The sequence below is a fragment of the Euprymna scolopes genome, chromosome 8 (assembly GCF_053919585.1).
Source record: "Euprymna scolopes isolate OS-2025 chromosome 8, ASM5391958v1, whole genome shotgun sequence".
NCBI classification, from domain to species: domain Eukaryota; kingdom Metazoa; phylum Mollusca; class Cephalopoda; order Sepiida; family Sepiolidae; genus Euprymna; species Euprymna scolopes.
The window spans coordinates 42,235,161-42,250,163 of NC_136489.1; the positions used below are offsets into that span (position 1 = coordinate 42,235,161).

The window sequence follows — 15,003 nt, forward strand, 5'->3', positions numbered from 1 at the left end:
AAGGAGAAAGTCTATTGTTGTAGAGAGAGAAAGAGAGAAACTCAATCCAGTTTGGTGTGCGTCTCTCGCTGTTAGCTGGTGAGGAGGAAAATCTATTGTGGTATAGGGAGAGAGAGAAAATGAGAAAAAGTCAATCCAGGACATGGAGATAGAAAACGTATAAAGCGTACATACTGTCTGTTAGCTTGTCCCCCATACATAGTAGCAGGGGACGTGACGCGCGCGGGCGCCCCGAAAGGGGGACGAATGGTCCGATGACCGCTCAGCTCAAGAGCTAAGTCGAAAAAAGGAAGATGCTTCTTATTGCTCTTGCTTTTATACTTGTTTCCGGTGGTCTTTTGCGCATGTGTGGATTTCCTTTGAAAGGGGAAGTGACATTGTCCTTGTGTGCGTACGTATGCGCGTGTGTGAGTACATGTGTGTACGTTAGCGTGTGTGTGTATATACGCGAACGTGAATATATGTACGTGTGTGGATGTGCGCACGTATGTTTGTGTGCACGTATGTATATGACAAGTAATATAGCTTGAGATGTGAACGTGTGTTTTTGTGTGAGACTAGAAAAGGCTCCCACAGTCTCTTGAAAAAAAATCAAACTTTTCTCTACTTTCACCTAACTATTTACAATGTTCATATAAAGCATTCATCTGTTCTTTTTATAATAAAAATTCCGTTTCCAAAAAGAAACGTTCACTGCCAAATTTCTTTAAAAAAAAAGTGCAAGTTTTCCTGAAAAAAAAACAAAAAAACTTTCACCTAACAATTTATGGTAAAAAATTAATTCTTTTTTTTTGGGGGGGGGAAACAACAACTTTTATTGATAAAAAAAATTGCAAAAAATAATAAAAGTAAATAAACGAACAAAATACAATTTTCCTTGAGGAATGTGTTCCATTTTAACAAACTGAGCCACAGCAACGCGGGGCCGGGTACAGCTAGTACATATATATATTCGTTCGAAAAGCTAAAGCTTTAAGACGAATGTACCCGATACATTTCATTTCACCATTGACCAATCAAATTCGCGCATGCATTTTTTTGAAAATGTTTACATCCCCTCTTCCTTCTACCACGTGAAAACCTTAGAGTAGACACCGACTTTTTCTCACTTCCCTTTTTAGATAAATTTATTTCCTAAGGTGGTGGAAGCCTTAAATTTCCACGCTAACATGCTCGAAGCACGTTGCTCAAAACTAAGCAAGTTTTGAATGCGAGCAATGTTAAGAGATATTTTGTGAATAAATTTCAAAATCCTATTATAACGAACTACTTTTCACGCGAAATGTTCAGTCATTCCTAGTATTTCCTCGTTTGGGTACGTTTAAACTGCTACAGTAATCGTGTTGACGTTTACGGCCGGTAAATATTATTATTATTTTTTTTTTAACAAAAGAATTTATTTTAATTCAACGCTTATAGTCGCCTATTAATTACGTGAAAAGCAGTAATAGGGTTCTTTTTATATTAATTTGAATTATACACGCGTCTAACAACTAATCTTATTTCTAATTGTTGTATACGTTTTTCAGCGGCAGAAATTCATTTTCAAAAGACGTCATTTTAAACGATTATTTGTAGTTTTAAAATCAAATTGCAAATTTAGATATAATTAAAGCTAAAATTTTTAAATCGTCATAAAGTTTCAAATTAATGTCAAATATTTTTAAAGAGGATGTTTTGTTTATTTTACAAAGTTTTAAATTTGGATTTACCATTATTCCCTTTATGTGTGACTTTGTTCTCCTTTTTTGTTTCTATTATTAAAGTTAGATTAACAAGTTTGTTTTAAAAGAATTAATACTAAACCAAAGCTTTATTGATAATATTATTACATCTTTGATTGCAATGACATTTAAAAATTACAGATGCCATAATGTAGTTAAAAAAAAAAAAAAAAAAAAAATACTAATTTGGGACGCTAAAAACGTACGTAGTTGCACTTGGTTATTCGTATAAAAAAATTGGGTTAAGATGTCTTTCTTTCCAGATATTTCCATCTATAGTTTAAATTTAAAATTAATAAACCTCGATTATCATTTATTAAATAGAATGATTTTAAAATGGTTTTATTTCTATTCTGATGAAGAAAAAAAAATGATAAACAGGTACACAAAAACGAAAACGTTTTTTTTTTTTTTTTTTTTTTTTTTTTTTTTTTTTTAACAAAAGAATTTGGAGAAAATTGGAATTTTACTTCTAAACAGGAAAAGGAAGTAGTCAACACGATTCGACCTTTTTTTTGTTGTTGTTATAATTAATATATGTGCCTTAATTTTATTTTTTGGATTAAATTATTTTTAATAAGTGCGTATCTATTTGTCTAATGATATGTACTTGTACGGGGGTGAAATGAGTGCTCAATTACGTATAGCAGAGCATAATCTGTGGATATCTTATGAATAAATGATACCTGTGCAATTTCTGGTACTAGTGCAGTACTGCAGTACTGCAGTGGCAGTAGTGCACTTATTGATCCGTGCTGAAATAATAACGTTATTTAAAAAGGCCATTCTTAACATGGGGAGGGGGGGTGTTTTGTACCTATTCTCGACTTTAACATTACAATTGAATAAAAAAAAAACAACAAAAAAACCATAAAACTTTAATTAAACTTGGAAATACGACTTAAAAAAATAGCGCGGATCAGTAAATGCATTGCATTAGCACCCAATTTCTTTGTAAATAAGATTTTAAAGTTCTATTCTTTACTGTATTTTTGTTTAATAAATTTGGTACATATGCAGAATACGGATCGTGCTGAAATAACGTTATTTAGAAACCCATTATCAACGCTGGGTGGTTATCTTAAGATACCGTAAAATTTAAGGGTGCTTGTGCAAGTCAGTGTTATCGTACTATTTAAAAACAAAAATAGTTTCATTTAATTTATTTATTGCGGACTATTATTCTCATCTTTTAGTAGTAGATGAGAATAATAGTCCGCAATAAATAAATTAATATAAATAATACTCATCTCAATAATGAATTCCAATTAAAAAATAATATATATAGTAGGTTCAAGTTTTACAGTATCTTTTTTTTTTTTTTTAATTAAATTGTTAGGTGAAAGTACAGATTAATTACAAAACACCCTCCCCATGTCAAGAATGGTTTTCTAAATAACGTTATTAGTTCAGCCAGCACGGTAACGTAAGTGTATAAGTACCAACATTAATTTAATTTAAATTCCTATCTGAAAATTAAAAAAAAAAAAAAAAAAAAATAGCACGATTCGTATTCTGCATAAATACGTTACTTTTAAGGTGAATGAAACAAATCGCCCCCTACTCATGTTAAGAATAGCTTTCTAAATATAAATGCAATTATTTCAGTACCGGACCGGACCGCCTGTACATTGTGCAAGTACCCAACTAATACCACTATATATTAATTCGATCGAATATTTATAATAATAAATATATTATAGCAAAAAAAATTAATATTTTTTAATAATTAAAAACAACAGACAAGTGTAAAGTGCTTATTTATATAATCAGAATTGTACAATTGTGTTGATTATCAATCCATACCGGTGGTTTCCGGGACAACAGATGTTTGAATACTATCTATTTATATTATGCTCTTTCTAATGTCATTGAGCACTCTGTAATAATTTTTTCACGCGCGGGCACACACATTTTAGCCTGACGATTCCTTACGGGGATGAAACGCGAAAGTCGGTGTGTAGTTTAATTGCTCATAAATATTTCATTCCATAACTTATATATGGCTAATTCACGGCCCTCTGTAATATTAAGGTCGTAGCTAATTTAGCTCAAGTTTTGAACTCTTCGACGTTAAAAGATACGAAACGTTTGAAAGATGCCTTCTTGTACATTGTTTTCGGTGAAATGGCTCAAAATAACAAAAATCATCTTCACACGTGAAAAAAAATTTCTTGATTTAAATAAAAATAAATAAAAAAATTGATATTTTAAATTATGAAGAATTTTGTTTGAAAAAAAAAAAGAGGAAAGAAAACTTTTAAAAAATCCAGTATTTTGCCCAACAACAAAAAACAACACACAAAAAGAACTCTTTGTTGATGTATTTATTTACTTGTTAAATTTTGCCTTTTTGGGGGGAAATTTATTAATATTTGTTTTTATTACGAAAACAATTGTATTTTTGGCAAAAGACGATCGGGACATTTGTTTTTCAACGCAAATATTTTGTGAGTATGATTTGTAAAAAGTTCAGTTAATTCAAAATTTAACTTTGTTCAACGATTCTAAATATTGAGCAGGGTTTCTTGTTTTGTGTGTGTCACGTTAATAATAATTAAAAAAAAAAAAAAAGAGCAGAAAAAATTTATGATGTACGTACACGTTACGGAACGAAGATGTCATATTCCAAAAATCACAAATTGATAAAGTAGTTGTTTTTCTTTTTTGGCGCTAGTGCAGTGGCAGTGCAACTGCCGCGCTATTTTTTTAAAATCGTATTTCCAAGTTTAATTAAAGTTTTATGTTTTTGTTTTTATTATTCAATTGTAAGGTTATAGAATAGTTAGAAAATCTCTCTCCTCCCCATGTTAAGAGCGGCTTTTTAAATAATAACGTTATTATTTCAGCACGGATCAATAAGTGCACTAGTACCCCTTTTTCTTTTTTTTTTTAAACTAAGAAAATCAAATTTTATAACTAAGCGAGACTTTTTTTTCGGAGATAAGGGGAAGACAACTCAATTCGAAGTATCGAGAACAAACTCAGCCTCGCCAGTACTTCTACAGTTTATCACCGAATATGGGGACACAATTTAAAAAAAAAAAAATTCGGGCACCTGTCGTCTAAATCAGCGGGAGTAATCAGTATTTAAAACCATGACCGAAGCATGAACCCCCCCCTCATGTTAAGAACGGTTTTCGGAATAAACAACAACCTCGAAAGTCGTTCTGAACATGGGGAGGTTGCAGGTATTTATACTACTCTGAGGTACGTAGTAATTAGTTCTTTCCGGAAGTAATCATTATCTAGTTTAATTAATTTATTTCATGCCTCGGTCATGGTTTAAAATAATGATTTCTCCTCCGATTTTGACGACAGGTGCCCGAAAAAATGACTTCTCCATTTTCGGCGATAAACTGTAGCAGTATCAAAAATCGCCCTAAAATCGTAAAATTTATTTTTTAGTTAGAAAAAAAATAATTTGATCAATTTACGTAATTTGTGGAATATGACAACTTCGTTCTGTGACGAATACGTACATCAAGATTTTTCTGTATTTTTTAAGTTTTTCTTTTTAATTTTAAATAAGCACCTATTTTTATTGTTTTTTTACATTATAATTTGAAAATTTGGTGATTAATTTATATTTTAATGAAAAATGTAAAAAAAGTACACGTTTTCGACTTTGCATTTTTTTTTATTTTACTCCAAAATAATAGAATACTTTTTAGACTTTGGCCATATATTGATATATGGATAAAATGATACAATAAAATTAAAACTAATAAGTGTTGCTTATTTGTTAAAATAGGATTTAAATTTAATGTCTGGCATTTTGCAGTATACGCAGAAAAGTGATTAAAAAAATCAAATAATGAATATTACCAAAGGCAAAATAAGTTACTCTTCCACCTACCTGGATAAATTTTTTGTGTTTTAACTTATTTTAAAGTGTTTAGCGTCGAGTGTCAAGAAAAAATGGTTGACATGAAACGGTCATCTGGGGAGTCTTAATAATCGCTTAAAAATCAAAAATTAAACAAAATATTAATAGAAACCTATATGTTTATAGAGAGATTTCAGATCTCACTAAAAAGATAATTGAGCACTCTGGACATTTACCCTGTTCTAGAAACATGCATTACATGTGTGTGTGTGCACGATAAAAGTAGGATTTGGCACAGTGTTAAAGTATCGGGCCTCATTGGGGTTTTAAATCTTGCTAGGTTCAGCCATCTGTGGGTAATGATATTTTTAAAATGTCACTCATATGGAGTCATCATATTGATAGAGGGAATAATTTTCTCATCTAGCATTTAGGTAGAATGCTTTTCTATATTAATAGTGGAATTCATTCAAAATATTGGAAATAAATGACAGCTAGTATATATATGTAGCTGTCCGTGTCCTGATGTTGCCTGGAACTAACTAAAGTGAAGTATCCTACGTTAGAGAAACAGGTTTCATTATTGGGGACTTTGCTTTGACAGATGGAATGGGAGACACCATATTTGTTTAGTGTTTGTCAAATATAATCTGGTATTGCTGGAATATTAGTGTAGTCAGCCAATCAGAATGACTTAAGAATAATTTATGAATCTGAAGGGAAATTGTAGCTGTTGAATTATATCATGAAGTAAGTAGCTGAAACAATGAATGTAGGTGAAAAAAGTAACCAATGAAGGGAAAGTCTTGGGGTTCGATAGGAGAGTGGTAGAAGATATTTCTGTCTGAGTGAAAGTTACTCCCATTCTTTTTATGACTGTTTTGTGAGAATCAGTGATACAGGAATTTATGTAGGTATCAAATTGAAATGAATGTTAATTTTTAGAAATGTGCATCGGTTATTGGCAAGAAGTGTTAGCATATTTGAATTATATGCAGCACCTGCATTGATAGTACTATGGAGACTGAATTTAGAGAGAAAAAAAATGATCATCTATAATATAAATCTCACCTATCTGTTTAAATGTATGTGTGTTTGTTTGCTTAAACTTTCGACAGAGGCGATGGATTTTGATGATCGGTACCATTTTGAAGCTTGACCCTTGGGATGGCCAATATTGAAAAATTGGTCAAACCATTAATTCCTTCACACTCAACTGGGCACTTTTCTACAGGGAGGAGTCACTTTTTTTCACTGATATTTTCAAAAGTCATCCCCTTTTTTTCGATTGTCTAGCCTTAATTTAAACCTACGCCACTTCCGGTTTGGTGATGGACGTAACAGCAAACACGTCACATTCTTTTTTTATGTTCTTGTCCTCCTCTGCGGTACGGGTTCGAGCCTGCCTGCCAACTACCACTTTTTTTTATTTTTTAATTTTTTTTTTTTTTTTTTGCTAAACACCTCCAAACACCTAGGCAACGCCGGGCACCCAGGCTAGTTTAATATATAAGAAGATACATATGTGTGAGAGAGACAAGATTTATCGCATTCATTTATATCAGTTTTAAGAATTCAACATCAAAAGTTTGTGTACGATTTTTTCCGGGACAATATAATTTTTGTTGATTCCAAGTTGTCTCTTCATCAGCACAGATATGTAAACAATACATTTAGAAGATTACACAAGACTTTAGCATTATTCAGCAAATGCAAATCATCAAAGGAAAAATGTGTGTGTGTGTGGGGGGGTTAATACCAATATTTGTATCTGTCCTTAACACATGCATAGAGAAATATATAATCTATTATATAAAGGGCAGTTGTTGGTGTGTTTGTATGTCCAGCTTAAAGTTAAAAACGACAAATACCCACAAAATTGATATTTTTTTTTATCCGCATTGCTCTAAATAAAAAGTATTGACTAAACCAGCAGATTTCGTCTAGATTCAGTTTTCCAGCCAGATTATGTACTAACTAAAAGAAAGTAACTCATGTTTTTTATTGGGGTCTGTTCGTCTGTCTGCACTTTTCTCAATAATTACGCTTGGAATTTAAAAAAATTTTTGCACAAACATTAAACATGATATGAATAAAAAAAAGTAACAGAACGGATTTTCCAGGAAAACTCCGGTTGCCTCCATAGTGATGCTTTTCAGGTTAAAATTGACACTTTTGTGCCTATCAAAAAAAATTGATGTCTTGGATTTTTATAACTTTCTGAAAAGTTGTGACTAACTGATTTCTATATAATTTTGTTTGTCTATACTTTGCAATAACTCTTGGGTGTGCCACAGGGACTCTTTTAGGGCTAATAAAAACACTCCATTTTTGGGACTATTTTACCATATTTGTCCAAAATTTTCAGTATGTCTATTTAGCAGTTTGCATGGTGCTGAACTCAAATTTAAATATGTTAAGGCCTTGGGGACTTTTAGTTATTTCCTTTTTTTTTTTTTTTTTTTTTTGCATGGTGCAAAACTCAAATTTACATATGTTAAGGCCTAAAACTGCACCGTTTGTTCATTTTCACCTTTATTTGATGTCCCCTGGAGACTTTTGGGGCTAAATTGGAAGGAGGGGGGGGCCAATGCCAAACTTAGTGATTTTTTTTATGCCTTGTTCACTGTGCACTCACAGGGGAACCATGCATGCTTCACTTGTTTTTTTTTTTTGTTTTGTTTTTTTTTCTAGTTTTTTTTTTTATTTTATTTTTTTTTAGATGCGACGAACTGTAAATTGACAACTCTATTTTCTTTAATTGCAGATTTGGCAACTATCGGTTATTTTGAGTTCAGCTTAGTTCAGCAATTCATCATTAAGAGACTGACATCTACAAGCAGCATTTGCAAATTGCAATTACTTTGATCAATTTACTGAGAGAAACAATTGATGAACGAATAATTTTACAAAATGGACCTGTCAACTGGCCACTTTGTTCATGCAATTTAACGCAATAGATTATTTTCTTTTGGGATATGTAAAGTTCTAGGTCTATGCTGATAAATAGGGCACGATAGACCACTTGGAAGACAACATTCAAGTTGTTATTACCGATATACAACCTAATATACGTGTGTGTATGTGTGGAATGATATGCAAACACAATTCGCAATCTCTGAATTATTTCAATGTGTGTTTGACACAAATCTAATTGAAGCTGTTTTTTCTTTAGGGACCTCCAAAGTGAACCATAGAATTTACCCCCCCCCCCCAATAGGTAACATGATGTGACTTATATATGTTTATAGCATATGTATATTATATATATATATATATATATATATATATGCATAATTTTTATCCAGAATTACCCCCCCCCCTATAAATAAAGTAAAATCTGTATGTACATCGTGCATATTTTTTATTTTATTTTTTTTTCATTTTTGGCTTTTCATTGGGGGATGTTTTTGAACTAATGGCAAAATTACCATAAACTCATCCAACTCTAAAAGAAGAAGATAATGCATGGGAGAATGACCTAAGGTTGAACTGATACTGTGACCTTATGATCTTTTCAGGGATTTTTTTTTTTTTTTTTTTTTTTTTTACACAGTGATCACCACTTATCAAGGCCCGGAAGCCACTCAGGGATAAGGGTTAGTTAGGGATCAAGTTGCAGTAGGACCAACATAAACAAGTCATAGATGATAACTTTGTTTGTTCTGGGGGAGGGGGAGCAAGATGACTTGGGGTCCATATGCTATCTGTTGATTGTTTCATGATTTTGTGGGGCCCCATTGATAACCTCTGTTACTCAGCTCATTCTCCTCTCACAGTCAGTGTGTGTGTGTATAATTCTTATTCCTCTTTGTCTGTTTGTTTGTACACAATTTGATTAATATATACAAAAGGTTCATTACTTTAATATTTTATTCATTTCTATATATAGTATGGTTTTTTCAAAATATACGATTAAAAGTTTACCTCATTATTATATTAAGGAAAATCGATTTGATTAAATAGTTGTATGTTAGTTTAAGTTTCTAGCAAAAGAGTTATTTTAAGTGTTCTGTTAAGATTGTTATTTCATTAACTTTAAATAATTATATTGATAATATATTTAACTAGCATGGGTGCCCGGCGATGCCCAGGTGTTTGGTGGTGTGTGTTGAGCAAAAAAAAAAAAAAAGTGGTAATAGGAAGGCAGGCTTGAATCCGTACCACGAAGGAGGGAAAGAATGTGAAAAAAGTGACATCTTTGCTGTTACGACCACCGCCAAATCGGAAGTGACGTAGATTTAAATTAAGGCTAGACAATCGAAAAGAGGGGATGACTTTCGAAAATATCTGCGAAAAAAGCAACCCTTCCCTGGAGAAAAGTGTCCAGTTGAGGGTGAAGGAATTAATGTTTTTAGCCAATTTTTCGTCTGAAGGGTTGAGCTTCAAAACGATACTGATCTGGAAGACCTCATCAGTTTGCCCTGTATTTAAGAATTCAGGTGATAAGTCATCTCCCTCTCAATACAGACCAATAAGTCTTCTCTGTGTTATGAGTAAGTTACTGGAATCAATATTAAATAGAGAAATAGTCAACCACCTCAGCAGAAACAACCTTCTTAGTGACACACAATATGGTTTCCGCTCTGCAAGATCTACCGCAGATGTGCTGACGGTTATATCCCACAGGATTAGTGAATCTCTTGACAAAGGCTTCCTTTCTAGGGCAATTGCTCTTGACATATCAAAGGCCTTTGACAAAGTATGGCATAAGGGTCTACTTCACAAGATTTCCAGCTACGGTATAACTGGAAATGTTTTCTCAATCATTAAATCATTTCTCTCCGATAGGCTCATAAGAGTAGTGGTAGATGGACAAAAATCGGAGGCCTACAATATAAATGCTGGAGTCCCTCAGGGGTCAATCCTCGGCCCAACTCTCTTCCTGATCTACATCAATGACCTCCCTAAACACATACTTAAATCATTCGTTGACATCTATGCTGATGACACGACCATCTACGGCAACACATCAAAGGCTGTAAATGACAAAGTTCTCTCGGATTCTCTCTCCTCTGATCTCGAGCGCGTGGTTCAGTGGGGGAAGATGTGGCTAGTTACCTTTAATGCATCTAAAACCAAACTCCTATCCTTACATCATCAACGCTCTGATCCCCAGCTGGCATCAATTGTGATGGATGGCTCTCGTCTGGGTGAGGCCCCGTGTTTTGACAAGCTTCTGGGTTTGACCTTTACTCCTGATCTGAAATGGAACACGTACATCAAGTCTGTTGCCAAGGTCGCAGGAAAGATGGTGGGATCCTTCTACCGCTCCAGAAGATATCTCACTACTGATGCAATTCTCTATCTATATAAAAGCCAAGTACGGCCAAGGATGGAATACTGTTGCCATATCTGGGCAGGAGCTGCCAAAAACAGCCTATCATGCCTTGACAGAGTACAAAATAGACTTTGTGGTTTAGTGGGGGATGCCCTTTTCTCTACCCTGCAACCCCTCTCCCACAGAAGAGACGTTGCGAGCCTATCCTTGTTTTATCGTTATTTTCATGGCAGGTGCTCGTCTGAACTCCAATCCCTGGTCCCCCCTCGCCAAACTTTCACGAAAAACACCCGTCTAGCTGAATCCACTGTGAAAAATTTCCCCCACTCTATATCTGTGCCTAAATCAAAACGCGGATTTCATGAGCAAAGCTTCTTTCCTAGAACTGCACGCCTGTGGAACTCTGTTCCGTCTGCCTGCTTCCCTCCGGACTACAACTTGGATGTCTTCAAGTCTAATGTTAACAAATTCCTAATGAACCGCCCCCCTAATTAAACACTTCATAAAATCTCCTCACTAACGTGATGTACTTGCAATAACCCTTATCCCTGAGTGGCTTCCGGGCCTTGATAAGTGGTGATCACTGTGTAAAAAAAAAAAAAAAAAAAAAATCTTGCGAAAATCCGTTGCCTTTTTCGAAAGTTTTAGGCAGACATGCAAACATACATACATAGATTTATATATTTGTAGCTCAAATTTTCGACCCAAACCGATTAAAAAGCTTGCCCTATCTCTGAATACCCTTTATGTAAAATTTCAAATGTTTAGACCAGAAATTGTCTTTAGTAATTTGGTAGACCACAGAAGTCAAATTTCTTTTAACTTTGACCCCTATTATGACCCCTTAACATTTGTTTTGGGCTCAAATCAAGTTATTAAGTTAGATCCATGTCCAAGGAACCTATATCTAAAATTTCAAGTGTTTATACCCAAAATTGGCGGAGGAGTTTGGTACTCAAAGGTCAAATTGTTGAGCTTTGACTCCTTAACAGCCGAATTTCCGGCCGAAAACGGATTACGAAGATTTTCCCAAATCTCGATACCCTGTATATCAAATTTCGAGTCTGTAGACTGAAAGTTGACTTAGTTATTGGAGCACAGGAACAACAAAAAGTGCTCAATATCTGGAGAATAGCTTCGCTTTGTATCCATTCTGCCGAAATATCTGGAGTGGTGGAGAGGATTTGGGGCAATTTCATTTACATATTTATATCCGTTCTTTTATTTTTGAAATTGTTGTGGGGGTATCGACGTTGCCCACGATGAAAATGACTAATATCCTTAGTATAGCAGGTTTGTTCCAAACAGAACTTCATGTCAACCCGGGCATCGCCGGTACCCATGCTAGTATATATATATATATATATATATATATATATACTTTCCACTTGCATCTGGTTTTCTTTCAGTTCACTGTTAGAAACGAGAAACACTCATTTTTTTTTCCCCTTCACTTTTACCATCATTATCTGACCAATCAGAAAGTCAACAACTAATTGTAATGTCGTTGCTGGTCTGTGGAGTTCAATGATCAGTTTTAATATTTTTTTTATTGTTATTCATTTTCTAGCTCACTTTTTTCTGATGTTTACTCATGTAAACATGTGCAATATGTTTTGCCAGCGTCTTTGAGTGGTCGACACTGCACTTGTTAGATGCTTAGTCAGAGAAGGGAGGGTGGGACATAAAGAGCTGAATATCTCTGGCCAGAATCAGATCATCCATAGATATTATATTTGCTTGGAAAAAAGATATCCCGTGGTGAGCCCCCATTTCAAAACAAAAAAATAAGCGAAGTAATAACCCTGTTTAAATATTATATAAAAAGAAACAATTAACAATTTTAAAACTTATTAAAAAAAATCGTTGCCCAGGTGTTTGTGTCAGGAGGGAGTGGGGAAGTTTAAAAAAAAAAGTTTTGGTAGGTAGACAGGATCGAACCCGAAGCCTTGAGGCGAAGTTGGAAAATAAAGTGTGGCAAAAACGTGACATGTTAGCCGCTTGGCCTGCAAGAAAGAGTAACTGAAAAACATTTGAATTTATATACGTAGAAAAAGAATTGATAGGTACCCGCACTTAATGACTTAATGAGGTCAAATAGAAGTAGCGGACTGAGGGGCAGTTTTTTTGGGGGTTTGTTTACCCAACTTTGGCTGGTTTTGTTTCTCCAAGATGTTGGGGAGAAACCAGCTCCCCATAAAAAGGGAATTGTCCAAATTGAATAGCAATTGTCTGATATAAGGAGAAACTCCGCATTGATCAAAGCTGATTGCTTTCTGGATATTCGTGCCCGGAACAATGCCAGCTTTGAATTAGTTTCGCTTTTATACGAAAAAGCTGAATCAACTCGCGGCGATCAAAAAATAAAATCTTGAAAATAGCGCGTAAAAGATAGACGTGACCCCCGTTCTTAAGTCGTAGATATTATGATTTAGATAGCATATAAAAAGTTTTAAGGAGTGAGTCGACCAAGTGCCCCCCCCCTCTAAGAGCCTTTTGTAGATATAGAGAAAAGGTGCACACACTAACACCCACACATTTTCGCTTATATATATATATATAGAGAGAGAGAGAGAGAGACAAATTTATCTTTTTAGTTGCTCGCATGTCCATGACTGAGTATATAAAGTTTGTTTTAATAATTTTTAAATGGAAAATGTAGGCTTTTAATATCAATATTAGTGCGACAAAAAACTCAACTTTATATTAACCCCTAACACACCTCTATGTATAACACAAGAGACATTTAAACCAACCATGACTAACACCTCCATGGTCTGCTATTCATGAGGGATTTTATATCTCCAACAGAAAAAATGATTCACAAATATGTCGGAAGTTGATGAAGCCTTTTTTATAAGTCGAAATATATATATTCTTTAAGATGAATAATTTATTTTGGAGAAAAACACATCGTTATTTGGCTTTCTAATTTCTGTAATATAATTCAACTTTATAGGTATGTTTTTCGACATTTTCGCAGCAAAATTAGAACTGATGTGAAATTATATTAAAATAGTTTTGCTTTTATTTCTGATTTCAGATGATCAACACAATGAGCGATCAAAGTCCATATACGATAGAAGAGAGATTGGTGGCCTCAGTCTGGATGCACGAACGAAATCGGAATAATCAGAAAGTTCCAATCATCCGACGTAAATTCGAAGAACGATTTGAAAAGCCGGCACCAACGCCCCGGGTCTTACGAGAATGGGAGAAAAAGGTGTTTGAGACCGGATGTGTCCTGGATGCTCCCCGATGCGGTAGGCCTACGACGAGTGTTGAGCTCGTTTCTGCAGTTGAGCAGTCTGTAATGCAATCGCCAAAAAAATCTGCACGTAAACGCTCTGCTGAATTGCAAATACCTCGTAGCACAATGCAAAAAATGCTAACCGATCTGCAGCTAAAAATGTAATTTATTCAAGGTGGCCGTTAAATCCTGCTGAAAAAGTCACTGTACAACTGGAAGTCATCTTGCGCAGTTGTAAAAAACAAAACAAACAAAACTTTTTTTATAAATTTGTTTTCATTCAGATTATTAAACTCTACAACTGTTTTAATGGAGCACTTATTTAGGCAGATTGTTATTAAAATCTTTCCTTTTTTTTATTTATTTGAAAACTGTAGTTTCATTTTTCTTTCAGCAAAGATATTTCATGTATAAGATGTGAAATATCTTTTTTTATTTTTATTATTGGCTGCTTTTTGCTTCTAAAAAAAATAAAAAAGGTAAAGTATAATTCCATTAAAATCCAACATTTTTTTTTGTTTTGGGGACCAGCACCTTTCAAAAACTGAATCTTTGTCCTTTCCAAAATAAGAAAGATACATGACATGATGCTCTAGAACGGTTGCATGTTTAAAAAAAAACAAAAAAACCCCAAAACATGTTTCTATTTTTGCTTAATATATCTTAATAGACTTGTTTCTTTTGTTTTCATTTTATTATTTGTAGATTTTGCTTGTCTAAGTAATCCCCCCTCCCATTCGTCACATTAACTTGACTCTACCGTAGACAGTATGCATCTCAGAAATCTCTGAAATATTTATTACTTAAAAAAATGGTAAAGGAAGTTAAAAAATTGAGAATAAACATTTGTGGACAAATGTATTTAAAAATATATTTTTTCTTTAAAACATTTTCATGTAACAAATGGGATGGGGGCCGG

The 15,003-nt window shown here is 33.9% G+C and overlaps 1 protein-coding gene across 2 annotated transcripts; it reads left to right on the plus strand.

Moving 5' to 3' along the window:
* Nucleotides 1-1,089: 1,089 nt before the first annotated feature.
* On the plus strand, nucleotides 1,090-14,759 carry LOC145283527 (uncharacterized). 2 transcript variants are annotated; one of them, XM_080132393.1, is made up of 2 exons: nucleotides 1,090-1,359; nucleotides 13,878-14,759. In XM_080132393.1, the coding sequence occupies exon 2, from the start codon at nucleotides 13,878-13,880 to the stop codon at nucleotides 14,247-14,249; it is 372 nt and encodes a 123-aa protein (XP_079988519.1). In that variant the 5' UTR covers nucleotides 1,090-1,359; the 3' UTR covers nucleotides 14,250-14,759. The 2 variants fall into 2 exon arrangements, with proteins under 2 accessions (XP_079988519.1, XP_079988520.1); XM_080132394.1 differs by having other exon boundaries at nucleotides 1,120-1,359; nucleotides 13,854-14,759.
* The last annotated feature ends 244 nt before the right edge of the window (nucleotides 14,760-15,003 follow it).